The 21,242-nt window shown below is 44.5% G+C and overlaps 1 protein-coding gene across 3 annotated transcripts in view; it reads right to left on the bottom strand.

Moving 5' to 3' along the window:
- ANXA2 (annexin A2) overlaps positions 1-21,242 on the bottom strand; it is a 44,712-nt gene that overhangs the window by 21,041 nt on the left and 2,429 nt on the right. The window contains exons 2-4 of one of the 3 annotated variants that reach the window (XM_053593344.1): positions 17,673-17,747; positions 12,526-12,584; positions 9,929-10,028 (exon numbers count right to left, since the gene is read on the bottom strand). In XM_053593344.1, the coding sequence (XP_053449319.1) occupies positions 9,929-10,028; positions 12,526-12,573 (148 nt within the window). In that variant the 5' untranslated portion in view covers positions 12,574-12,584; positions 17,673-17,747. Of the gene's footprint in view, positions 1-9,928; positions 10,029-12,525; positions 12,585-17,672; positions 17,748-19,317; positions 19,418-21,242 lie in introns of those variants that run through there. The other 2 variants (XM_053593342.1, XM_053593343.1) reach the window with 2 other exon arrangements.

Here is a 21,242-nt window from a genome sequence, read left to right on the forward strand (position 1 = left end):
TAGCCCATGGCAAGGCACCAACAGCCATTCTGAACAGGATGCTGACTCACATCTGCCGAGACACAGCGACTGCACAAAGAAAATGGAGATCAATTGTGTTTGATGAAGGGCTCTGGAGGCCCTCGGCACAGGGGCTGACTTAGAAATTAAGGAAAACTGGCCAAAAGTTCTCCCTTAGGAAAACCATGACTCAACTTAAGATTATCAGGGAAACTAGGGTTAAAGCGTAAAAGAAATCATCTTAACAAGAAGGGTAGAGACAGGCCGCAGAGAGAGGATGGGGCCACAGAGCTATGGGTGTGTACAATGGATGTTTTTATTATAACAATGGCGACCATTTCCTGAGCGCCTGCCACGTGCCAGGAATCTCACTACGCAGGTCATGTGCACATCCAGTCGTGTAATTCTCACCACACCTGTGAGGCGAGTGTCACTGTCATCCCTGCTATGTCAGGGAGAAAAACCAATGCTCTTGGAAGGCAGGGACTCACCGAGGTTGCACAAGCAAGTCACTTGCAGGGCTGACATTCAAAACAGGATTGAGGACCCTGGCTCACTGAGCTGGGCAACCCTGCCTCCTCTTAGAGGAAATGATCCAAAACTTGAAAATATGGCAGGAAGACAGCACGCCCTCACTGTCTGCACCAGAGTGCTGACCAGCAGGCTCTCAAAGACTCAGGCCCCGGGCAGGTTCTTCCTTACCTTGCTACTCACTGCTGACTTGGGCGTAGAGTCCGTGGGGTTACGTGTTCACTTGGAGATTTTGGTCCAGTAGAAACAATAACTCCCCAAATTATGGCTTCACTGCCTTATAGGACACTGATGGTCTTGTACCCAATCCACCAAGCTTCCTCTTGCCCCAGTGCCAATCGATGCCCAGTCTCTAAAATTTCCCTTTGAATCAGCATTACGTGAAAACAGATGTTTGACACACATTCCTCCCACACAGCACAACACCTCCCTTTAGCACCTAGAAAACCATCTGGGATAGTGATGTGTCCCCCTGTGTATAGAACCAGGCTGGCTGTCCAGTACATGCAAATGCTTAGTGTGATTTTTTACCCAGTAACCATGTATGACCGTGGAAAAGATAACCCAACTGAGGTTTTTTAAACAGAAAGAGCCAAAAGACTCTCTCCTGGAAATGGCCATCAATAACTCAGTGGAGGGAGGCAGTCCTTCCCAACAGCCCCCTAGGCCAGCCAGTCATCCATGTACTGGAAGTGGTTTTAGGAATAGAAAGGTTCCCTACCCACACCCACACCATTGCCCAAAAGCATCTTCTCCCCCGCCGGCCATGGTTTTGCTGGCCCAGAATCCCTGGTCTCCCTCTGGATCATTCAGGACACGTGGTGCTGAACAATCCAGATGGGCCACAGATGCAAAAGGAGGCCCCTGGATGGGCAGCAGGTACAGCAGCAGCGCTCTTGACATTCAGTGGGACTCAGACCTGTTAGGGTCCTAGGACATGTTAGTTCCTCCCTCTATGCCTATAAAACTGATCATGAAATACTCAGTTTACAGGGATGCAGAAAAGACTGGGTGGGTTAACAACTGCTTTCTACATTTAGCTTGCCTGGTCCCTGCCTGCATTTGACTTTTGGTCTATGAAAATATGGGATGCAGAAAAGATAATACATTTTGGCTACTGGCACACATTGGATTAGCAGTCTGGTTATATGATAGACTCTGGCAGCTGCCTGAGAGATGGGAGAGAAAATAAAATTGCATAGGGCAGGAAGAGAGGCCGGGAGGGGAACATGGGGGGAGGTCTGGCACAGCTGGGGGACACAGTCCCAACTTGGGCAAAGCCCAGTTTAGTCAAGTGCCTAAGAAGTTTTAGTCCAGTAATCAAAGTCTTTCTAACCCCATTCTGTTCTGATCGCACTCAGCTGAGTTCCTTAGAAAGGATTTAAGGAATCAGTGTAACTGGCTTATTGTACCCTCAATGAATCCCCAACAATAAAAAAAAAAAAAAGAAAGGATTTAAGGGACCATCTACTTGTTAATCCCACTGGACACTTGAACAATCCCAAACCCTGTCTGCATTCCATATATGATTATATTTCTGAAATACTCTGTAGGACCAGCAGGTAAACACAAACTCTGCCATCACTCTAGAGTCAGGTCAAAGGAAACCGTGGATGAAGGGATACGTGTAAAATGCAGGCACTGTTCTGTGCCCCGTGATGCTAATGGGCCTCATGAAACAGGAAATAAAAAATCCGAACAGATGCAAGAGAAACTGACGTACCCACCCGCTCATAACTCAGTCAACACGGGAGAAGTTTGTTGGCATTGCCGACAGCCGGTAAGAATCCGGTTGCTGCCACTGTTTCAGGGTCAGACTGGCGTTTGGATTTCCTTAGGGCAGCAGTTCTCAACCTGTGGGTCGCCACCTCTTTGTAACAATGGAAATACATCGCAGCATTAGGAAGGTTGAGAAAGGAGGCTACAGATTTTACAGAAAAGAGCAAGCTGACGAGAGGCAAGCAAGAAAAGCTGATGCCACAATTAGGAAAGGGACTCTTTTTCCTGTGTGTTACAGCTACCTGGCTCAGGTTTGGCACCTCCATGGCTTCACAGACAAATATACCATGACAAAGAACATCTGTGCTCGAGCCCCAAGGTGGCTATGACTCAGCACTGGCCTCTTGGTCCCCAGCGCCGCTGTAAGATGAGAACTCAGTCGAAAGTAAACTTGAACACAGAGAAAAGCCTCAGCAACAGAGAACAGTCTATTCTCTCCCATTCCTTTCAGGAGGGTGAGAAGGCTCTGGGCCACCAGGCCTCTGCCAGATGTGCTCTCTGCACGCTCGGCCCCTCCCTCACCACCTTTTCCCAGCCAGTCTGCTGTCCTGGCTCCCTCAAGAGAATATATTCCTTATTGCTGTGCTCAGCTGAATGAAAATACCTCCAGGGTGCAGGTGAAACCAGAAATACACATCCTGGCTTGCTCTCCCGTGGCCCGAGAAGTTAGTCTTTTGGCCATGCTGGAAATCTTAAGTAGTTCTATTTTTAAAAAGTATAAGAAAAAAAACAAGTACAAAACTTGCCACAGTTACGCTTCTATACTTGTACTTAGGAGAAGAGGGGGGGGGAAAATTCACTCGCTTTGCATCCCTTCCGGAAAACACAAATACTGCTAAAATCAAAACTGGCAATAATAATAGGACAACTCATTACCCTCCCCTTCCAGTTAGAGACCAAAGCTGTACCAGCTTATTGGCACTTACGCTAACTCTGGGGTTGTGCTGCTGCTAATTACAATCTATTTTATGTAGTCTAGATTCATCCTTTTCTAATTTAGCTGACTTTCTTTTCTAGTTATTTGGACCCATATGGTAAACCATTCACAGCTGTGTTGTACACGCCACAGTTCATATTTAACCCAAGGCCCATCCAGACCTAGAGACTCCTACAGATTGTCTCAGAAGCCTCTTGTTAATTAAGCAACATTACTACTTTTCCATGGTTTTACTCGGTTTCCAGCTAGATATAAATTAAGGTAAGTAATTGCATAATCTACCTCCAGCTGAAGTTCGCAAAACCACCATGCATTTGGTTTAGGTAAGATGCTCTAAAATACCAAGATCCCTTCAAACTAGAAACAGAGCAGACTTGTGCAAGCGAGCTCAATTCATCTAGTGACTACAGGTGGAAAGCTCGCCAGAGGCTGTGAAACACTGAACTGTCCTTGGCTGTCTCGTGTCACCACTGATCCACACTCACCTGCCTGCTCTGGTTTCTGCGTGTGTTTTGACTACTTGAGTTAAATTTTTACCTTCTCACACAGTCCCACTGAAGGAGGCATTGAAAAAGGTAAATGAGGGCGGTGCCTGTGGCTCAAGGAGTAGGGTGCCGGTCCCATATGCCGGAGGTGGCGGGTTCAAACCCAGCCCCGGCCAAAAACCACAAAAAAAAAAAAAAAAAAGAAAAAGGTAAATGAAATTAAGTGCTTGCCTTTAAGGAGCTCACTGGCACGCCCCTGGGAGAGACAAACCTGTATGTATGTAATTCTAACACAGTGTGACAAGAGCCGTAAATGTGTGTGAAGTACCACACGTGATGGGAGCACAGACTGCACCTGCCTCCTCCTCAGGGACAGCGCGGGGAAGATGCTGTGTTCTTGGCTCAGGCTGAGAGGCGAGCGGGCACTGTGCAGGTGTTAGCAGTGGGGAGAAGGAGGCCACGCACTGCCGAGAACTACAGCAGAGGTGATGACAGCAGGTGATGAAGCTGGGAAGATACTCTGTAACAGCGGAGGCAGGGAGACCCCTCAGAAGACATGTGCCACAATAGCCCTGAGGAGAGAGGGTTGGGGGAAGCCGGATAGAGCTGCTTCCCAGGCCACTGGAGAGCAAGCCAAGATGTGTATTTTTGGTTTCACCTGCACCCCTGCAGGTATTTTCATTCAGCTGAGTACAGCAATTAGGAATATATTCTCTTGAGGGAGCCAGGACAGCACACCGGCTGGGAAAAGCAGCCTCTGTTCTGTGGCAGAGGGGTGGCCAGGGAGAAGCCAAGCAGAGTCTGCCGTCTACAGGGAGCACATCTGTGAGGGGCCTTGGTGACTCACGGGGCCGTGAGCAGTCCACACAGTGCCACCTATGGACCTCTGACCAACTCTGCCCTCCAAACAATAGTCCCCACATCAACTTGTGCCTGTACATAATCCTTGGTTTAACAGCAACTAAGGCCCCGGCCTTCCCAACGTAGCCTGCTCCCAGCTCTCCTTCCTGAGAGTGCACAGGGAACAGGGGAGTCGATGGAACCTCAGATGGAGCCGGTGATGTCCCAGCATGCTCACAAGCTCACATCCACACACCGGCTGCCCTCATCTAGGAGGGAAGAACACCCAGATAGTCATCTTTTCATGGCCCTTTGGCTTTCATTTGTATCAACAGTTGAGATTTCCACTTTGCTTCTTTTGATGTCAAGAAAATGCCAACTACTTAACATCACATCCTCCTGATAAAGGGTTTAAGGTAGGAGTGGGACCCGGCTGTGGCACAAGCTTCTTAATTACACACAAGGTAGAAGGCATTCCAAAAGGAAACGAACGATCTTAATCAGCTCATTTTAAAGTGGTGTTAGTGATCTAAAAATATCAAGGGCAAGGAGAAAGGAACAAAAGGGCTGTTACCTTTCCCATATAATGACTTCATCTTTGGTTTTAATTAAGTTTACTGTCTTCTATTATGAAGGTAATGCGTGTCGTCACAGAAAATTTGGAAAATACGGAAATATACAATATACTAAAAAGCCCAAGAAAGGAAAGAAATCAATTACCCATACGTGTCGGAACACGGGCAGAGCTCAGAGATACTGAGATACTTCGGGTTTGGTCCCCGACCACCTCAATGTAGCAATACATTGCAATACTGCAATACAGCGAGGCATGCCCTTTTTATCACTTCCCAACCCATATAAAAGTTATGTCTACTCTATACAGAGTAGTCTAAGTGTGTAATAGCATTGTGTCTAACAAAAGTACGTGCCTTAATTTAAAAATACTTTATTGCTAAAAAAAAAGCTGACACAGAGACACCAAGTAAGCACAGGGGTTTGGAAAAATGGCATGGACAGATTTGTTCAACATAGGGTTGCCACAATGCTTCAATTTAAAAAAAAAAAAAAATCACAGTATCTGCAAAGTGCAATAAAACGAGGTATGCCTATATTGGTTGCGAATCCTTTTATTTTTTCCTTTTTTTTTTTCGTAGAGACAGAGTCTCACTTTATGGCCCTCGGTAGAGTGCTGTGGCCTCACACAGCTCACAGCAACCTCCCACTCCTGGGCTTAAGCGATTCTCTTGCCTCAGCCTCCTGAGTAGCTGGGACTACAGGCGCCCGCCACAACGCCTGGCTATTTTTTTGTTGCAGTTCGGCCGGAGCCGGGTTTGAACCCGCCACCCTCGGTATATGGGGCCGGCGCCTTACCGACTGAGCCACAGGCGCCGCCCTCCTTTTTGATTTAAAAACCTTATTACGGTTGTGAACGCACAATTTAAATTGCACACAAACTTTATGGCCACCCTGTATACTACTTTATATCCATTTAAAGACACCAGATTTAAGGTGTCTGGATATTAAAATGAGTTATGGAATTGACTGTAGTGACAGCTGACAACCCTGTAAACACACTAAAAATATTGAATTGTGCACTTTATATAGATGAATAGTATGACATGACTATCTCAGTAAAGATATCAAAAATGGCTTGTAAACTTTATTTTTCATGTCTATATAACATTCTATAGACATTCTGTGTAGGACAGGAAGTCACATAGTACCTATGTAGCATAGTTTTACTTATCATTTACTTAATCACTCCTCAACTAAAAGGTATATCTGGGCAGCACCTGTGGCTCAGTGAGTAGGGCGCCAGCCCCATATACTGAGGGCGTGGGTTCAAACCCAGCCCCGGCCAAACTGCAACAACAAAAAAAAAGGTATATCTAGGTTTTTCACTAGAATAACCAATGCCAATATTAACATGTTTGGTGCACTGAGCTCTTATGAATATCACATTCTTTCTTCCCAATAGTTTCTTAGAAGGATTTAAGGTTTTAAAAATACTGACAATTCTGGGTGGCGCCTGTGGCTCAAAGGAGTAGGGAGCTGGCCCCATATACTGGAGGTGGTGGGTTCAAACCCGGCCACAGCCAAAAAACAAAAAACAAACAAAAATACTGACAATTCTAGAAATTATATAAATGTCCAATGGATTTAACTCAAGAAAATTTAGTCACCCTCTCACATCACTAGGCATAAATAAGTAAATAAAAAGTAGACTGAAGTAAAACTTTCTGAACATTAATTCTGGGGAAATTAAAAACAAGGTGGGGGGCAGGGGAGACAGGTGTCCTAAACTGTACCACAAATGTGAAACATACCGGATATCAATAAGATCACAGCCAGACAATGATTTTCAGGCCTGAAAATAATTTAAGGCAAAGAAAAAAAAATTCTAACAGGTGGTTGCTACAACTTCGTAGAGCTTCAGAATGCAGGCCTGGAGCTGGACAGCGCTGTTCAAACCCGTTTGAACAAAAGCCAACAGGCCTCAAGCTTGTATGCATCACCCAAAGATTGGGGATGAGAAAAGACTACATCAGATTAATTGAAGTTCACCGAGGATGGATGTTCCTGAAGTGCTTGGCACAATACGTGCCCATGATGAGCACTCAGGCAACAGTCACTCTGACGATGACAGTGATGTCAACTGCTTTTGATCTAACAGGAATGCAGGAGTCCAAATCTCAGCCCTCCAGTTTCTGTTTAACGACAGTATTTTTCTACTAACTCAGAAAGGGCCTGAAGGTGTTTTTATTACCGTGAGAGTTTCAGCTGTGGCCAGGGCTTATTTGCGCAATCTTTACATTCCAGCGCGCTAAATGCTTTCTCATGCAGGGATAAAAGCAGCCTTTGTCCTAAGCTTGTGAAAGGCACCATCTTTGTGAGATGAGTTAACTGTTAAACTTCGAGTGTGTGACTGCAATGGCATGTTGAGAAACCGCAAGAATCTAGCACAAGGAGCGAAATATAATGAGTTCTTAAAAAGTGGATCGTGGATGGGCAGCACCTGTGGCTCAAAGGGGTAGGGCACCAGCCCCATATGCTGGAGGTGGTGGGTTCAAGCCCAGCCCAGGCCAAAAAAAAAAAAAAAAAAGTGGATCCTGGGTGTGTGCATGTGTGCAAAGAGTGGACCATGCATATGCACACATATGTGCATGTGTGTGTTTTTTGAGTACACATTTTGAGTACTGTCTACGTGCCAGGCACCACACTAAATGCTTCATATTTTACACAACCCCATGAGGTGAGTACTGGGATCACTCCACCTGATAGGTGAGCGAAGTTGAGGGTTTCCCCAGGTGGACCAGTGAGTGGGTGGAGGAGCCAGGATGGAACCCAGAACGCACTTGCCCTCAGCCACGCCACGCCACTGACTACAATTAGCCATAGTGAGGTCAGCCTTGCAGATAGTAATTTAGTTTTTTTTGATCAGTAACTTTTGGCAAGAACGGTTGTTTGTTGAGACAGTCTCAAGCCATCACCCTGGGTAGAATACTGTGGCATGACAGCAACCTCACACTCTTGGGCTTAAGCGATTCTCTTGCCTCAGCCTCCCAAGTAGCTAGATCTAAAGGTGCCCGCCACAATGGCTGGCTATTTTATTTTTTTTTCAGTTTTCGTTGTATTAGCTGGCCTGGGCCAGGTTCGAACCCGCCAGCCTGAGTGTATGTGTCTGGCGCCCTACCCGCTGAGCTATGGGTGCGGCCCACGAATGGTCATTTAAAAGCACCAAAACAAAAAGAGTTTTTTAAGGTCTACTCTGGCTGCTTCAGCATTCTCTGCTCAGCTGTGCAGGCAGCCACTCTAGGTTTGGGACAGAAGGCGAGCCTGAAGCTGATGACATAAACCCTTGCATCTTGTTGGAACCACAAGACATAAATGACTTTCCTACTCTTCCTTCCTGACTCTGGAAACAAAAGTCATCGGTTTTTATAAGAGTGTTAGGAAAAGTGGCCATGCAATTTATTCTCCAAAATAAGATAGTTCTGAGAGTGACAGGGGCACTATTAGTAAATGTGTGGGCACAAAGCCGGGCATAATGGCTCACGCCTGTAATCCCAGCACTCCTCAAGGCCAACGTGCATGGATTGCCTGAGCTCAGGAATTCGAGACCAGCCTGAGCAAGAGCGAGACCCTGTCTCTATTAAAAACAGAAAAATGAGCCTGGCTTTGTGGCAGGTGTCTGTGGTCCCAGCTACTTAGGAAGCTAAGGCAAGAGGATGGCTTGAACCTAGGAGTTTGAAGTTGCTGTGAGCTACAATAATGCCATGGCACTCTACTCGAGGTGACACAGTGACACTCTGTCTCCAAAAAGAAAATATGCAAGCATAAAGCAGGACATGTTACCCTAGCTTTATGTTGCCAGGTCATCCTGGCTGCAGTTTCTTAGTCTTAGAGTAGGCTGTGTATATGAATTGTGAAAGTGCATCAGTAACAGAACATTCCACTTAGAAGACAAAAACGTGCCATGATTCTTCAGCAGGGCCATGACCAGCAGCTGCTCTGATCGCTGGGTCACATCTGTTTCCAACTCTAGCTTCAGGATGAAGAAAATGCCCTGTTCAAGGGGTGAAAAGTGAGAATCACAAAAGTCGCCACCATAACGGCAATGTTTTCAGGGATCTGCAGGATGGGGCCACTGCAAATATTGCTTTACTGACAACAAGCCTCCCAAAGCCAGAACATCAACTTTTATAGAACCAGAAAGCGATAGGATGACCTAAACAAGTTCTTATTCAACCCTAACCAATTAAATGTTTTATTTAGAAAGGGAGGGTTTCCATCTCCTGGTCTTCCTTACTCATCCTGGAAGTCAAGGAAATACACCTGGACAGCTTTTCTTATTCCAGCTCCAGATCTAAGGAGGAAGATGTCCCAAGGGCAAAAAAAGTCTGGCTTTTCACTCCCTGGATCAATCTAAGAGCAAAGCAGCAACATTTTCCCATCAAATGTAATGAAATTCAAAGGGATTCAGAACAAGAAAGGTTTTCAGGAACTACCAGGACCAACTTCTTCCTTATAGAAGAAGAGCTGATACCTCGGTGAAGAGCCAACCCCAAAGCGAGATCTTATGGGACCAGACTAGTTCTTCGCCTGTTTTGCTTTTATTGTGCTATTTGGCTAAAACACCATCTCATGCTTTAGATCTTCTTCTCTACAAAGAGGGAAAGAGGGGAGAAAGGGAGGGAGAGAAGGGAGGGAGGGAAAGAGGGTAAGGCGGTGACAAGGTCTATATTCACTCCAGTAAGGCTCAATGACAATTTCAAAAGGCCAACGTATGGATACAGAGACAACCAGAAAGTCCTCAATAAGACCCTGACAAGAGGAGGACAAACGTGTGGCCCACCTTTGGTCTTGATGGCCGTCTCGATGTTCAAAGCATCCCGCTCAGCATCGAAGTTGGTGTAGGCTTTGACCGACCCATACGCACTTGCGGGTGTGGAGTGCTGGGGTAAAAAGACAAACACACAATTTAAAATCTGTGATTTTAATAAAATAAAAGCTGTTATTTTAATAACAATTCCTAAACTAAATTTTTTCTGATTGTTTCTTCTATCAATTCAAATCATTCTCATACTCAGTAACAAAGTTAAGCATGATAGGCCAACACACATCAGGTAAGAAATTTCTTTTTGTCTAAGGAGAATTCTTCCTCAAAGTTTCACCTCGTCTAGAATATGTTATCGAAATTTACCACTTTTCGTGTTACTTTAAATGAGCGCTCAAAAGCAGACCTGAAACTAGCATTCACTCGGGAAGGCTTTAAAAGCATTAAAATGGGCTGGCAACAATTCAAAACAAGCTACAAAGGTAGAAAAGCCTGCACGACAAGAGTGTTTAGCCAAGTTTCTGCCACAGGCACATGAATTTCCACTAGGCCCCTGTTTAGGAGCGCACAGTTCAGATCCATGAGGGACGCAGCGTCCTCCACGCCACTTTGGTCTTGAGTGGCGCCCAGGTGTTCTAACCAGACAGCCACATCCTCTCCATGTCTGCCAAGTTCCTGTTCTTCTCTGTCCTCCCCACGCCTGTCCCTCCTCTCTCCTCGGCCTTCTCTAACACTATCTCCTCTGTCTGCCTCTCTTCCTGGCAATTTTTCTGTTATCATCTCTTCCAATGTACTCTTCCAATGCCTTTCAAAGTCCATCATCCCTTCTGATCTGCAGGGGGAATCCCTCCACCTGCATGCTGATCCAGAGGAAGAGAGGGATGATGGCATGCTTCTGTATCAGTGCTCCTTTCCAAAGCTCCAACTCCCCTCTCTCCTTACTACCCAGTCTCAAAGCAAAGGACAGACCAGGAGGAAGGACAACGCTGTTTTGGATGGTGGATGGCCGGTGGGCCCACCCCCCAGTACATAATGCCCACAGAGTGTGAGAACTTGGCCTTGGCAGTTTCTGTGATGGGTGAAGAGCCCGAGATGCCCTGACTCCCTTCTCCACCAGCAGACATCATGTTAAGAAGCACCCAGCAGTTACAGTGACAGGCAGTCTGGCCACTGGGCCATATCACACACAACTTCATTTATCAGGAGACATGTCATCTCATTTCCAAAACAACAGTGAGTGGGGAAAAGTTCTGTGTAATTTTATAGCATCACTGGAAGCAAAATTAAATGGAAAACTGAACTTATTACCTATAAAATCTATTTGTCTGAAAATCAAATTATTGAGGCAAAGGTGATCTTTTTTCCCCTCAAAATATTAGGGAATATGTGACATTTTCTATTTCCATCCCATCTCCTCGAAGCTGAGAAATGCATCATATTGGAGTAGAGAAACTTCACAGGCTGCAGGAAAAGCCTCATGAAATCTGATACTACAAACAATCTAATGATTAAATCTATTAAAGAAATAAATTATTTAGCACTTGGACTTGTCCATGCCTCAACATGCAGCAGTACTGTTATCAAAAACAGCACGCACAAGTTCCAAGAAGAGGAAAGATTTTTAAAAAACTATATAGGCTGTGTGCACTGAACAACCTGTGTTTGCACAGACTCTGTTTATCTGCACATTTGATAGCAAGGCCCACAGACAAGACACGGGGTTTTGTGGTATATGATCCAAATCGCTGCCAACTATCTCTTGAGTGCTTCTTCACACTTTAATTTCAACAAAAGCATATTTTGAAATATCTGCAGGATATGGCTATAAACCAGTGTCAGTGCTGATTTGCTGCAAAAGCCGTTTCGCCAAAATGACCTGGAAGATGTATAGTGTTATTAGTTATTTTACATATTCATAATTCAGATTCTGCTTAATCCTATAAGTATTTTAAATCACTTATAATCTAACATATAGCTTAAAAATGTTTAACATATTGCTTAAAAATACATCAGAATTTCCAGGTTTGCATATGTTCCTGCCGAAGACAATTAAATGTAATTCTGAGCTCCCTGATAGCCAAAGCAAAAAGGGAAACATGATAAATTATGATAGTTTCATTATTTTGCTTTAAACAAAAATGTCCTAGATCTTTCAAAAAGCCTTTTCCATGAGCTAAGTTAAAAAAATAAAAATTAGCGGTCTTTATCTGGAAAAACTTCCTGAGCACTGTACAAAGCCCAAAGGATGCAGAATCATTTTTGATATGGCTATAGCTTATGCCAACCATTAAGAAGATCCAAGGGCGTGACATTGCTATGCATCATCATAGCAATTATTACCATTGACAGGGACAGCAGGATAAAATTCCAGCCACCCTAGTGTCACTAACTCTGTCCAATTTTAATGTGATGCCAAAAAAGTTTCCAGGCCATGACATTTTCTTCAAATTCAACTACTAAGGAACAGCTCAAGTAATGAGACAAGGGGAGAACCAAATAATGACTGTCTGAATTTTGTCCCCATTTTCCTTAAGTGTACAAGGGAAGAGTAGCACAGTTATCCAGAGAGATATCCAATTTGCACAAATTACATAAAGTGGAAACGATCTACTTACGTCACCCTCCAAGCTGAGCTTGCACAGAATCTCATGAACAGTAGACATTTTGAAAGAAGCTGGAAAAAAAAGTACAACAAAAAGTCTTTAGAAGAGGCTTTCCTTCCCTCTTGCAAGTATAACGATGCAAGTGGTTCGTTATACTAATTTCTGCTTCTTGGACCATTTCATCTGAGGATATTAGAGAAATTTTTGCAAATACTCTAATATCTTTTGCAATTCTTATGCTTGAGAAAACGAAAGCTGAGAGATGGTTTCCCCTGGGTTGGGATGGCCTACTAAACTAGCCAGTCTTTCACTTGCTCTGTTTAAAAAGAACCCAGGGAGGGTGATTTGCGAATGCAAAAAAACAAAATGTTCCCCACAGCTCATGCAACTTGTTCCAACTGGATAAAACCAAGCTGTCCACTTCTCATGAAAAGTGTTAAGCTTGTCAAACCAGCCACTACTTCTGAATTTCTCACAAGTAATGGAACATATTGAGAAAGACCTGAAAGCTACAGGTGTGAATTGAAATCAGGAGCATTTGCACTTTGGCCTGTTCCTAATTGGAAACCTTTGTTACTATCCATAATTATTTTCTGAGTCCTGGGATGGTTGGAAGATATTAAACTGTTTACAAGAAAGACGATGGCCAGATTTTCTGACCTTAACTCATTCCGTAAAGGACTGACTCCCTTGTGTTTAAGATTCAAAATGGCTGAAATGAAGTCATCTTCCAGTTAATACACTTAATGGAGCAGGGAGACAATAGCCTGATGGATTGGCTTTCCAGCTCTGCAACCTTACAGTTCTCGGAATTTACACACAACCTCTGCCAACAAGGAGTGCTCAGCTGGCAGCAAATGTGTCTCCACTAACACAAGACAGGTCGTTCAGCATAATCACCCCCAAACTAAAACTAGAGCAGAAATAGGAAGGACATTTCAACTGCAGCATCTTCTGCTTTGGTCTTTTTTTGCTTCTTATGCTTTGATCAAAAAACAAACACCGTACACATGCAAATCCAGCTTTCTGTTCCATTCAGTTTGTTCAGTTTAAATATTTTCATAAAACTGACTAGGAGGGAGTATTTCGAGATAGATACTTGTCAACTTAAAGGAATATTTTCGACTAAGCACATTCTAGGCACAGTGTGCACATTTTAGGCGGCAAGGGGCTGTAGAAGGAGGGATTCACCTTTATTTACAGTTAGGGATGCATTTCTGCAAGATTTTCATCCTGAGCCTCCGCCCCTCTCTTCCTGGTGGTCACTGAAGCTTGCTAGGCCCGCAGAAAGTCACTCAGTCAAAGATATTCCAATTAGCCCCACTCCCACAACTCTCAAACTGGCTTCCCTTCCCCATACGTCCCATCCATGGGTATAAATCCGGTTTGTCAAAAGCCTTGCACTATAAATAAACTGTGGCACATCCAGACGATGGAATATATTGCTTAGCATGGGAAAGAAATGAGCTTATCAACCCACAAGAAGATGTGGAGGAACCTTACGTGCATATTGTGAAAGACGCCAATCTGAAAAGGCTACATACTGCATGGTTCCAATATATGACATTTTGGAAAAGGCAAAGCCATAGAGACAGTACAAAGGTCAGTGGTTGCCAGGGGGGAGGAGGAGGGAGAAATGAATGCGGGGAACACAGATTTTTAAGGCAGCAAAATTTCTCTGTATAATACTATAATGATAGGTACATGTCATTGTATGTTTGACAAAAGCCACATATGACAGTAACAGTGAGTGCTGATGTAAACCACAAACTCTGAGAGGTAATGAATTGCCAATGTAGATGCATTGATTATAACAAATACATGTATGCCACTCTGATGCAGGGTGTCCATGGGGGGAGGCTGTGTGCATGGGGAGGTGGGGGCATTCAGGAGCTCGGTACTTCCCACTCAATTTTGCTGTGAACCTAAAACTGCCCTAAAAAACTAAAGGCTGTTAAAGCAAAGTTTTGCTCCATAGCTAAACTATCCAATACAGTGGCCCCCAGCCTCCTGTGGCTATCAAGCACTGGGACTGTGGCCAGTTCAAACTGAAATGTGCTGTAGTGTCCAAGGACACACTGAATTTTGAAGACGTGGTATGAAAAAAAGGACGTAAAATCTCTAATAACTTTTACACTGGTTGGTGCAATGGCTCACCCCTGTAATCTCAGCACTTTGGGAGGTCAAGGCAGGAGGAACACTTGAACCCAGAAGTTCGAGAACAGCCTAGGCAAGAGAGTGAGATCTCGTCTCTACAAAAAAATTTTAAAAATTAGCTGGGTGTGGTGTTGGGTACCTGTAGTCCCAGCTACTCAGGAGGCTAAAGCAGGAGGAACCCTTCTGCCCAGGAATTTGAGCTGCGCTCATGCCACTGCACTCCAGCCTGGGCAACAGAGATTTTTATCATATTTAATATTATATATTAATAAATAAATACGTATAAATAAATATTTTTATATTAGTTACATATTGCAAATATGATAAGTTGGGTAGATTGAGTTAAAATTATAGTATTTTAATTTCACATTTCTTTTTCTTTTTTTTTTTTAATGTGGCTATTTAATGCACATATAACTCACATTCTACTGCTCCTGGGCAGGGCTGGTCAAGAATATCATAGAGAGCCAGCATCCAATCTTCATCCAAAAACCTTTGTGATAGCAGGGTCAGTTGAAGCCTGAGCTACCTTATGTCAAGACCAACAAGTTTGAATCTTCCTTGACACAGCAACATATCTCCAACTTCAACTTGGACGTAGAAACATTCTAGAGGGCCTCATCAGTATCCTTCAGCCTGAGAATTACAGAAGTGGATTTGAATTTCCTAGGACACTGAACCACATAATCCTGGCCTTAACCATCACTCCTGGGATGCAGTCAGAACTGGACTAGGTCTGCGGCAAGGTATAAACCGTTATTATCTGCTTTGCATAATTCTAGTCATTACTGTTAACAGCTAAGAAATAAACATGCCAAAAAGTAAAGCAAAACACTGGGGGCCAGCAAGTAAAAGTTATTTCCACTCTCAATGCATGTATTAAAGTCCACACTGGTTTGAAATCAGGTATCACACTGGTTCTGATGGTCAGGACATCTCGACTAGAAGCCAGTAAGTTTTCGCTGTTGTCTCAAGCTCTGAGCACTGGCTTTGTACACAGCTACCCAGCCGTGTCCCACATAGGACTCCCCACTCCTGCACAGATCAAAGACAGCCTGATGGGCTGACTTTACGCGCTTAGTTTATGTTAATTCTTCTCTCACAGTCACAGCACTGTGAGGAGGCAAATAATAGGGCCTTTTTAAAGCCCTACAGATCGCCCTTTACAGTTCACCATTCACCCTTGTGCCGCTATCGCGTCCTATCAGTCCTGTGTGCTACTATCAACTAAATCTCTACTTGATCTTGCCAAAATAGTTCAAAATCAACCCTCCGCGGCTTTCTCTGACCCCGGCAGGGCCCAGCCTACAAAGACTAGCATCAGAATCCAGCCTCAGCTCCTTCTACCTACCCATGCAAAAGCAGAGTGGAGGCCAGACTATTACCTACCTCTCCCCTTGGTTCATGTCTCCTCCCACCTCATCTTCCTCTCACTTTCTTGGCTTTATTGAGACCTGCCCATGCCTCATGTCACCACTACTTTTGAGGTCTGCTCCAACAGGGTCACCACAGCCCCCATGTCACAGAACTCCCCCCCTGCCTTCACCCACAGCACTTTCCGAGACTATTCCATTCATCCTTTCAGCAAACCAGAAAGTACTGAGCCTGCTCCCCATGTGCCCAGGATTGGAATTCCGAAGTGCAATGCAAAACAGCAGGGAATGTGGTTTACCCTTCTTCCCTACGGAGTCCCAGGTCCCTCAGGCATTTAATTAAGAGTATCTTTGCATACTCTAGGTGCTAAATAAACACAAAAAGAATGAGTTGCTATTTTGTATGAGTAATATTTATGTCACTTGTAATCATTCTGCAGAAGAAGCAAAAATTTCACCATAACCACAAAGTCATAATTACCACAAAGCAATATCCATGAAGGCTGCCATTAACCCATGTAGTACCTTTTGTAGCCATATAAATATTTTCTATTTCTTTTTTTCTTTCCTTTCTCTCCCCACCCCCCTCCTTCCTTCCATGATCATAGCTCACTGCAGCCTCAAATTCCTAAGCTCAAGTGATCCTCCTGCCTAAGTCTCCCAAGTAGCAGGGACTATAGGCACAGGCCACCACACCTGGCTAATTTTAGTATAGTTCTATAGAGACAGAATCTTGCTATGTTGCTCAGGCTTGACTACAATTCCTGGCCTCAAACAACCTTCCTGGCCTCAAGTGATCCTCCTGCCTTGGCCTTCCAAAGTGTTAGGATTACACCCATAAGCCACAGAGCCTGGCCACGTATTTCCTATTTCATGCTAGTTTAATGGCAAATATATTTTCACCTTAGAAAAAAAGTACGGCCATTGTTTATTTCCTCCATCAAATACCCTGGCAATGCAAAGTCATTTTGCATATGACTGATTAGTCACTAGAAGAGTTATAATGTTTGTTAAAACAATAGCTTAATATAGTACATTTGACTAATGAGAGTAATATGTCAGTATGTTGCTACCCTTGAAAGCAAAAAAAGACAGTCTTGGCAGTATCCAACAAATCCATCACAAGCCCATACTGGGCCTATTCTACATTCAGGTCTATAAAAGACACACACAAGAATATGAAACTCACGCTCTCACCGCCCAGGACCTTTGGGCTCTCTTCCCCTCATGCCTCCGTAAGAGACCTGAGAGCCTGGCCCAGGGACAGAGTAGCTGAGGCAAAGCAAGAACCCAGATCCCCTGACTCCCACGCCATTGCCCTTTCAACCTCCAAGAGATTAGGACCTGGAGAGAAAGATCAAAGTAATAGCAGGGACATCAGGGAAGGGCTTATCGGGGAGATACTGACTAGTAGGCTGAGGAGGTGTGTCACCACCAAAGGGAGGCCCAGAAGGGAAGGAAGAGCCCAAGGTGGTGGGAGAAGAGGAGGACAGGGTTGAGAACCAGGCCAAGGGGGTGTCCCATGAGGAGCCTAAAATATGTTTTTGAAAGGTGTCAAATTAAGCTTGCCCGTGGAAAAACTGGAGAACCCCAGAACCAAAGTGACTGGGACCCGATACTTTTATTTACCTGTTCTCACCAAAAAACATTTGCCCTGGAGGCTGACTTTTCTCGCTGAAAGCAATCACTCTGACTTTAGTGCACCTATTGTTTTGAATGAGAATAAAAAATGAAGTCTGAGGGCCATACAAGACAATTCTACCTCTACTAACTCCTCACCATAGTATAAAAACCCTAAATGCCTTAGAAGCAGAACCACCAGTCCTTTTCTGGCAGATTTCTCTACGGAACATGCAAAGGGCAGTCTAAATCACTCTTTCCAACACTTGAACCTCACCCAGTTGGCCGACTGGTTTCAACTTGCAAATAAGAAAAAAAAGAAATCAGCAAATTGAATCAGTGGATGAGCAGCTCTGCATACCAGTACCTTTGGTTCCCAGGGAGGGATGGGCCATTAGACACGCCATGTTCTATCAAGGGAAAGGTTTTCGGTTTAAGAAAATAAACTAGAGAGGGACAGGGAGACTTACTGAAAGTGCTACACCCACCTCAAACTGGTTTGAAATTATTCATCACTGGGGTGGGAAAATAGATAACTTGGCTCCACCCTAATGAAGGGAACAATTTCTTCTGCCTTGAAAAGATTGGTAAATGAGACTGTTGATTGCCTGACTAGAAAAGCTCTTAGTACAAAGCTCAACATTAATGAAATCTATGTAGTTTTTGAAAACCAAGTCATTTATATTTAACATAGGACTATCCAAAAGATAATTTAAGGGTTTGTCCTTTTTAAAAAAAAAAATTTCTACTTCCATTTCTTGTTCTTTTCTTTCTTTTTTTTTTTTTTTTTGTAGTTGTTGTTTTGCAAATGCCCTGGGGAGGTTAGTCCTTTTTTAAAAACCCTACACACTTTATTGTATTTTGTTGTTTCACTTCGAAAGCATAATGGCAATAAAAAGGGGGGGGGGCACGTGAACAGTAAACACAAGTTCCACTGAACTAAATTTAAAAGAACCAGCTACAGAAAGCCCAGATATTATTCAAATGAACAAACAAACAAACAAACCCAAGCTGCAACAGCCTGGGTCTGCCCATCCAAATCTGAGTCAATCCAGCGGCTCACTGCCAAACCCACTTCATAGTTTAAACGTGGAGTGTTGATGTGTCGCCACAAAACAGATCCCTAGCAACCATGATGAATCAATCAGGGACTGATGATTCAAACGAAGATTTTAAAGCAAAATGGAGTGTGAGTAAGAGTGTGGAGTCATGGGTTTCCCCACCACGGCCCTCACTGTGCACTGTCCTGGGCACTAGTTTACAGGTAACCTTGGAATTTTTAATTTTAAAAAATGCACAGATTTTTTGGGGGGAAGAGGAGTCCCCTCCGTACTCCACTTTCTACTCACTCTCTAAAAACATCTTTATTCAACAGAATCTTCTTGAAGGCACATACTTTTCCCCTTGGTTTTATGGTCTTGATTAACGCCTGAGTCACAGGGCTGAGCCATACCCCAAAATTCCTGGAATTCGGCCCAGTGGCCTGATCAAACTGAGCAGGAGAGACAAGAGCATTCGCTCCAGCTTGTCCCTTCTGCTGCCTGAGCTGAGTCAGGATTTGTTTGCAGCTTTGTGCTCTCCACAGCCTCTCTGCCCTGCCTCCGGGTGTGGGGCTGGAGTGGCAGGAGGAGACCTGCAGGAAGAGAGTTGTCACCTGGCATGAAGTGCTGTCAGCGCTGGGAAATCCAGGCCTTCATGTCCATAGCTCAATTTCAGTATTTTATGGCCCGAGTACTGTCCTTTCAACAGGGCCCAGCTGCCTACAGAAAAAAGTCCAGGCTCAGCATTCAAGATCGTCCACACTCCACCTACCTACCTTTCCTCAGACACCTTCTACACACACAAGCACACACACGCACAAATACGCACACCCACACCCCGCATCGAAGTCAGACTACACTGTTAACTCCTCCAAACACACTCGGCACTGTCGGCTACCTGGAACCTCTATCTTGATCAGCAGAAGGAAACTTTAGGGGACAGCACAGCCCTCCCTGCCCTGTGCACCACCCGCTGCTCTGTTTGTCTGTGGAATGTGGGGTGAGTGTGTAAAGGCTGTCTTCACACTACACCCCACAGGGTTTCTGCCCTGCCAGTCCCCGCTTCCACACAGCACCTGGCACAGGCCTCCAATCGCAGCTCAGGAAGGCTTACACACCCTGGCCTTCCCAGTTTAGAAGGTCTTTTCTTCTTCTTTTCCAACACACTCTCTTCCCTCAATTTTCTTTCTCTCCTTCAGATCGAACATTCCAAATGCAGTTCCAGGTCCATCCATTTCAGGGCCGGAGGTTTAAATTCCCAGCCCTTGCAGCAAATGTGTGCAAAGCTGGGCAGATCACTCCCGGGGCAGCCTTTCTCACCATAGGTAGGTAGCCCCTGCCCTCCACCTCTGTGCCTTCTGGGCTGCTTGGGTCCTAGCTCCGTGCCCAGGGCAACACGGGAGTGTAATCTCTCTCTCCTTTAGGTATGAAAGCAGGCAAGGAGGATGTCCCAGAGGCCTTGGGACTCAGACTTCCTCTGGGCTGTGAGTGTGCAGGCTGGGTGTGGCAAGGAGACAAAGGCCATGGACAAAGGGCTGCAGGACACAGCCACTCCCTAGAGTCACTCCCTTGTTGCTTTCTGCAACAAGCCTGGGATTAGAACTCAGACTGCCTGAGTATTCACTGCTCTAACAAGGTTCAATTTGGATGATTTAAACACTTTAGGGCATACCCCAGAAGGGAGATTTGGTGGTAATCTCAGTAGAAACATTCAGAAGCACAAGTGTGGGCATCTCCTGACCCTACTGCTGACCTTGCCTCCTCAACAAAGTAGATGAGGACTGCCTCTGGCAACAGCAAGAGAAAAAATATACCAGACAGTGAACAGGTGGAAAGAATATTTTTAAAGGACTGGAATTTCCTTTGGCATGGCCTACAACTAGAATAGGGTGTGGCACCAGGGAAAATGAGAAAAGAGGATTCTCATGTGCAAAAAAAAAAAAAAGAGGAAGGACATTCCATTTCTACTTAATTCCTACAATCAAATCTGGAAAGCAGGTTAAGACCCTATAGCTTCAAACAATAACGTCCTGAGATGGGCTAAACACGATGCTTGGGTCTGTGGAACAGTTGGATTAAAAAGGAAATAAGCCTCAGCTACATGTGGAAAATAACATCAATCTGGGAAAACATAAAGTTTAAAATCCAATCTGTCTGGGTGAAGTGGCTCTTGCCTATAATCCTAGGACTCTTGGGAGGCCAAGGCAGGAGGATCATTTAAGGCCAGGATTTTGAGACCACCAGATTGAGCAACATGAGACCTCGTTTCTACAAAAAATAGAAAAATTAGCTGGGCGCAGTGGCACACACCTGCCCAAGCTACTCAGGAGACTGAGGCAGAAGGATCACCTGAGCCCAGGAATTCGAGGTTAACAATGAGCTATGTTAGTGCCACAGCACTCCGGCCTGGGCTCCAGAGGACAAATCTAATTAATGTCTGTACAATTCACTTATTCTGTCTCTTTTCTTTCTTTCTCTGCTAGATTTAAGAGCTAAAGAGAGGCATTTTTTTTTTCTTTTTAGTCTGTTTGGTTCACTG

This window comes from Nycticebus coucang, chromosome 6, assembly GCF_027406575.1.
Source record: "Nycticebus coucang isolate mNycCou1 chromosome 6, mNycCou1.pri, whole genome shotgun sequence".
NCBI classification, from domain to species: Eukaryota; Metazoa; Chordata; class Mammalia; order Primates; family Lorisidae; genus Nycticebus; species Nycticebus coucang.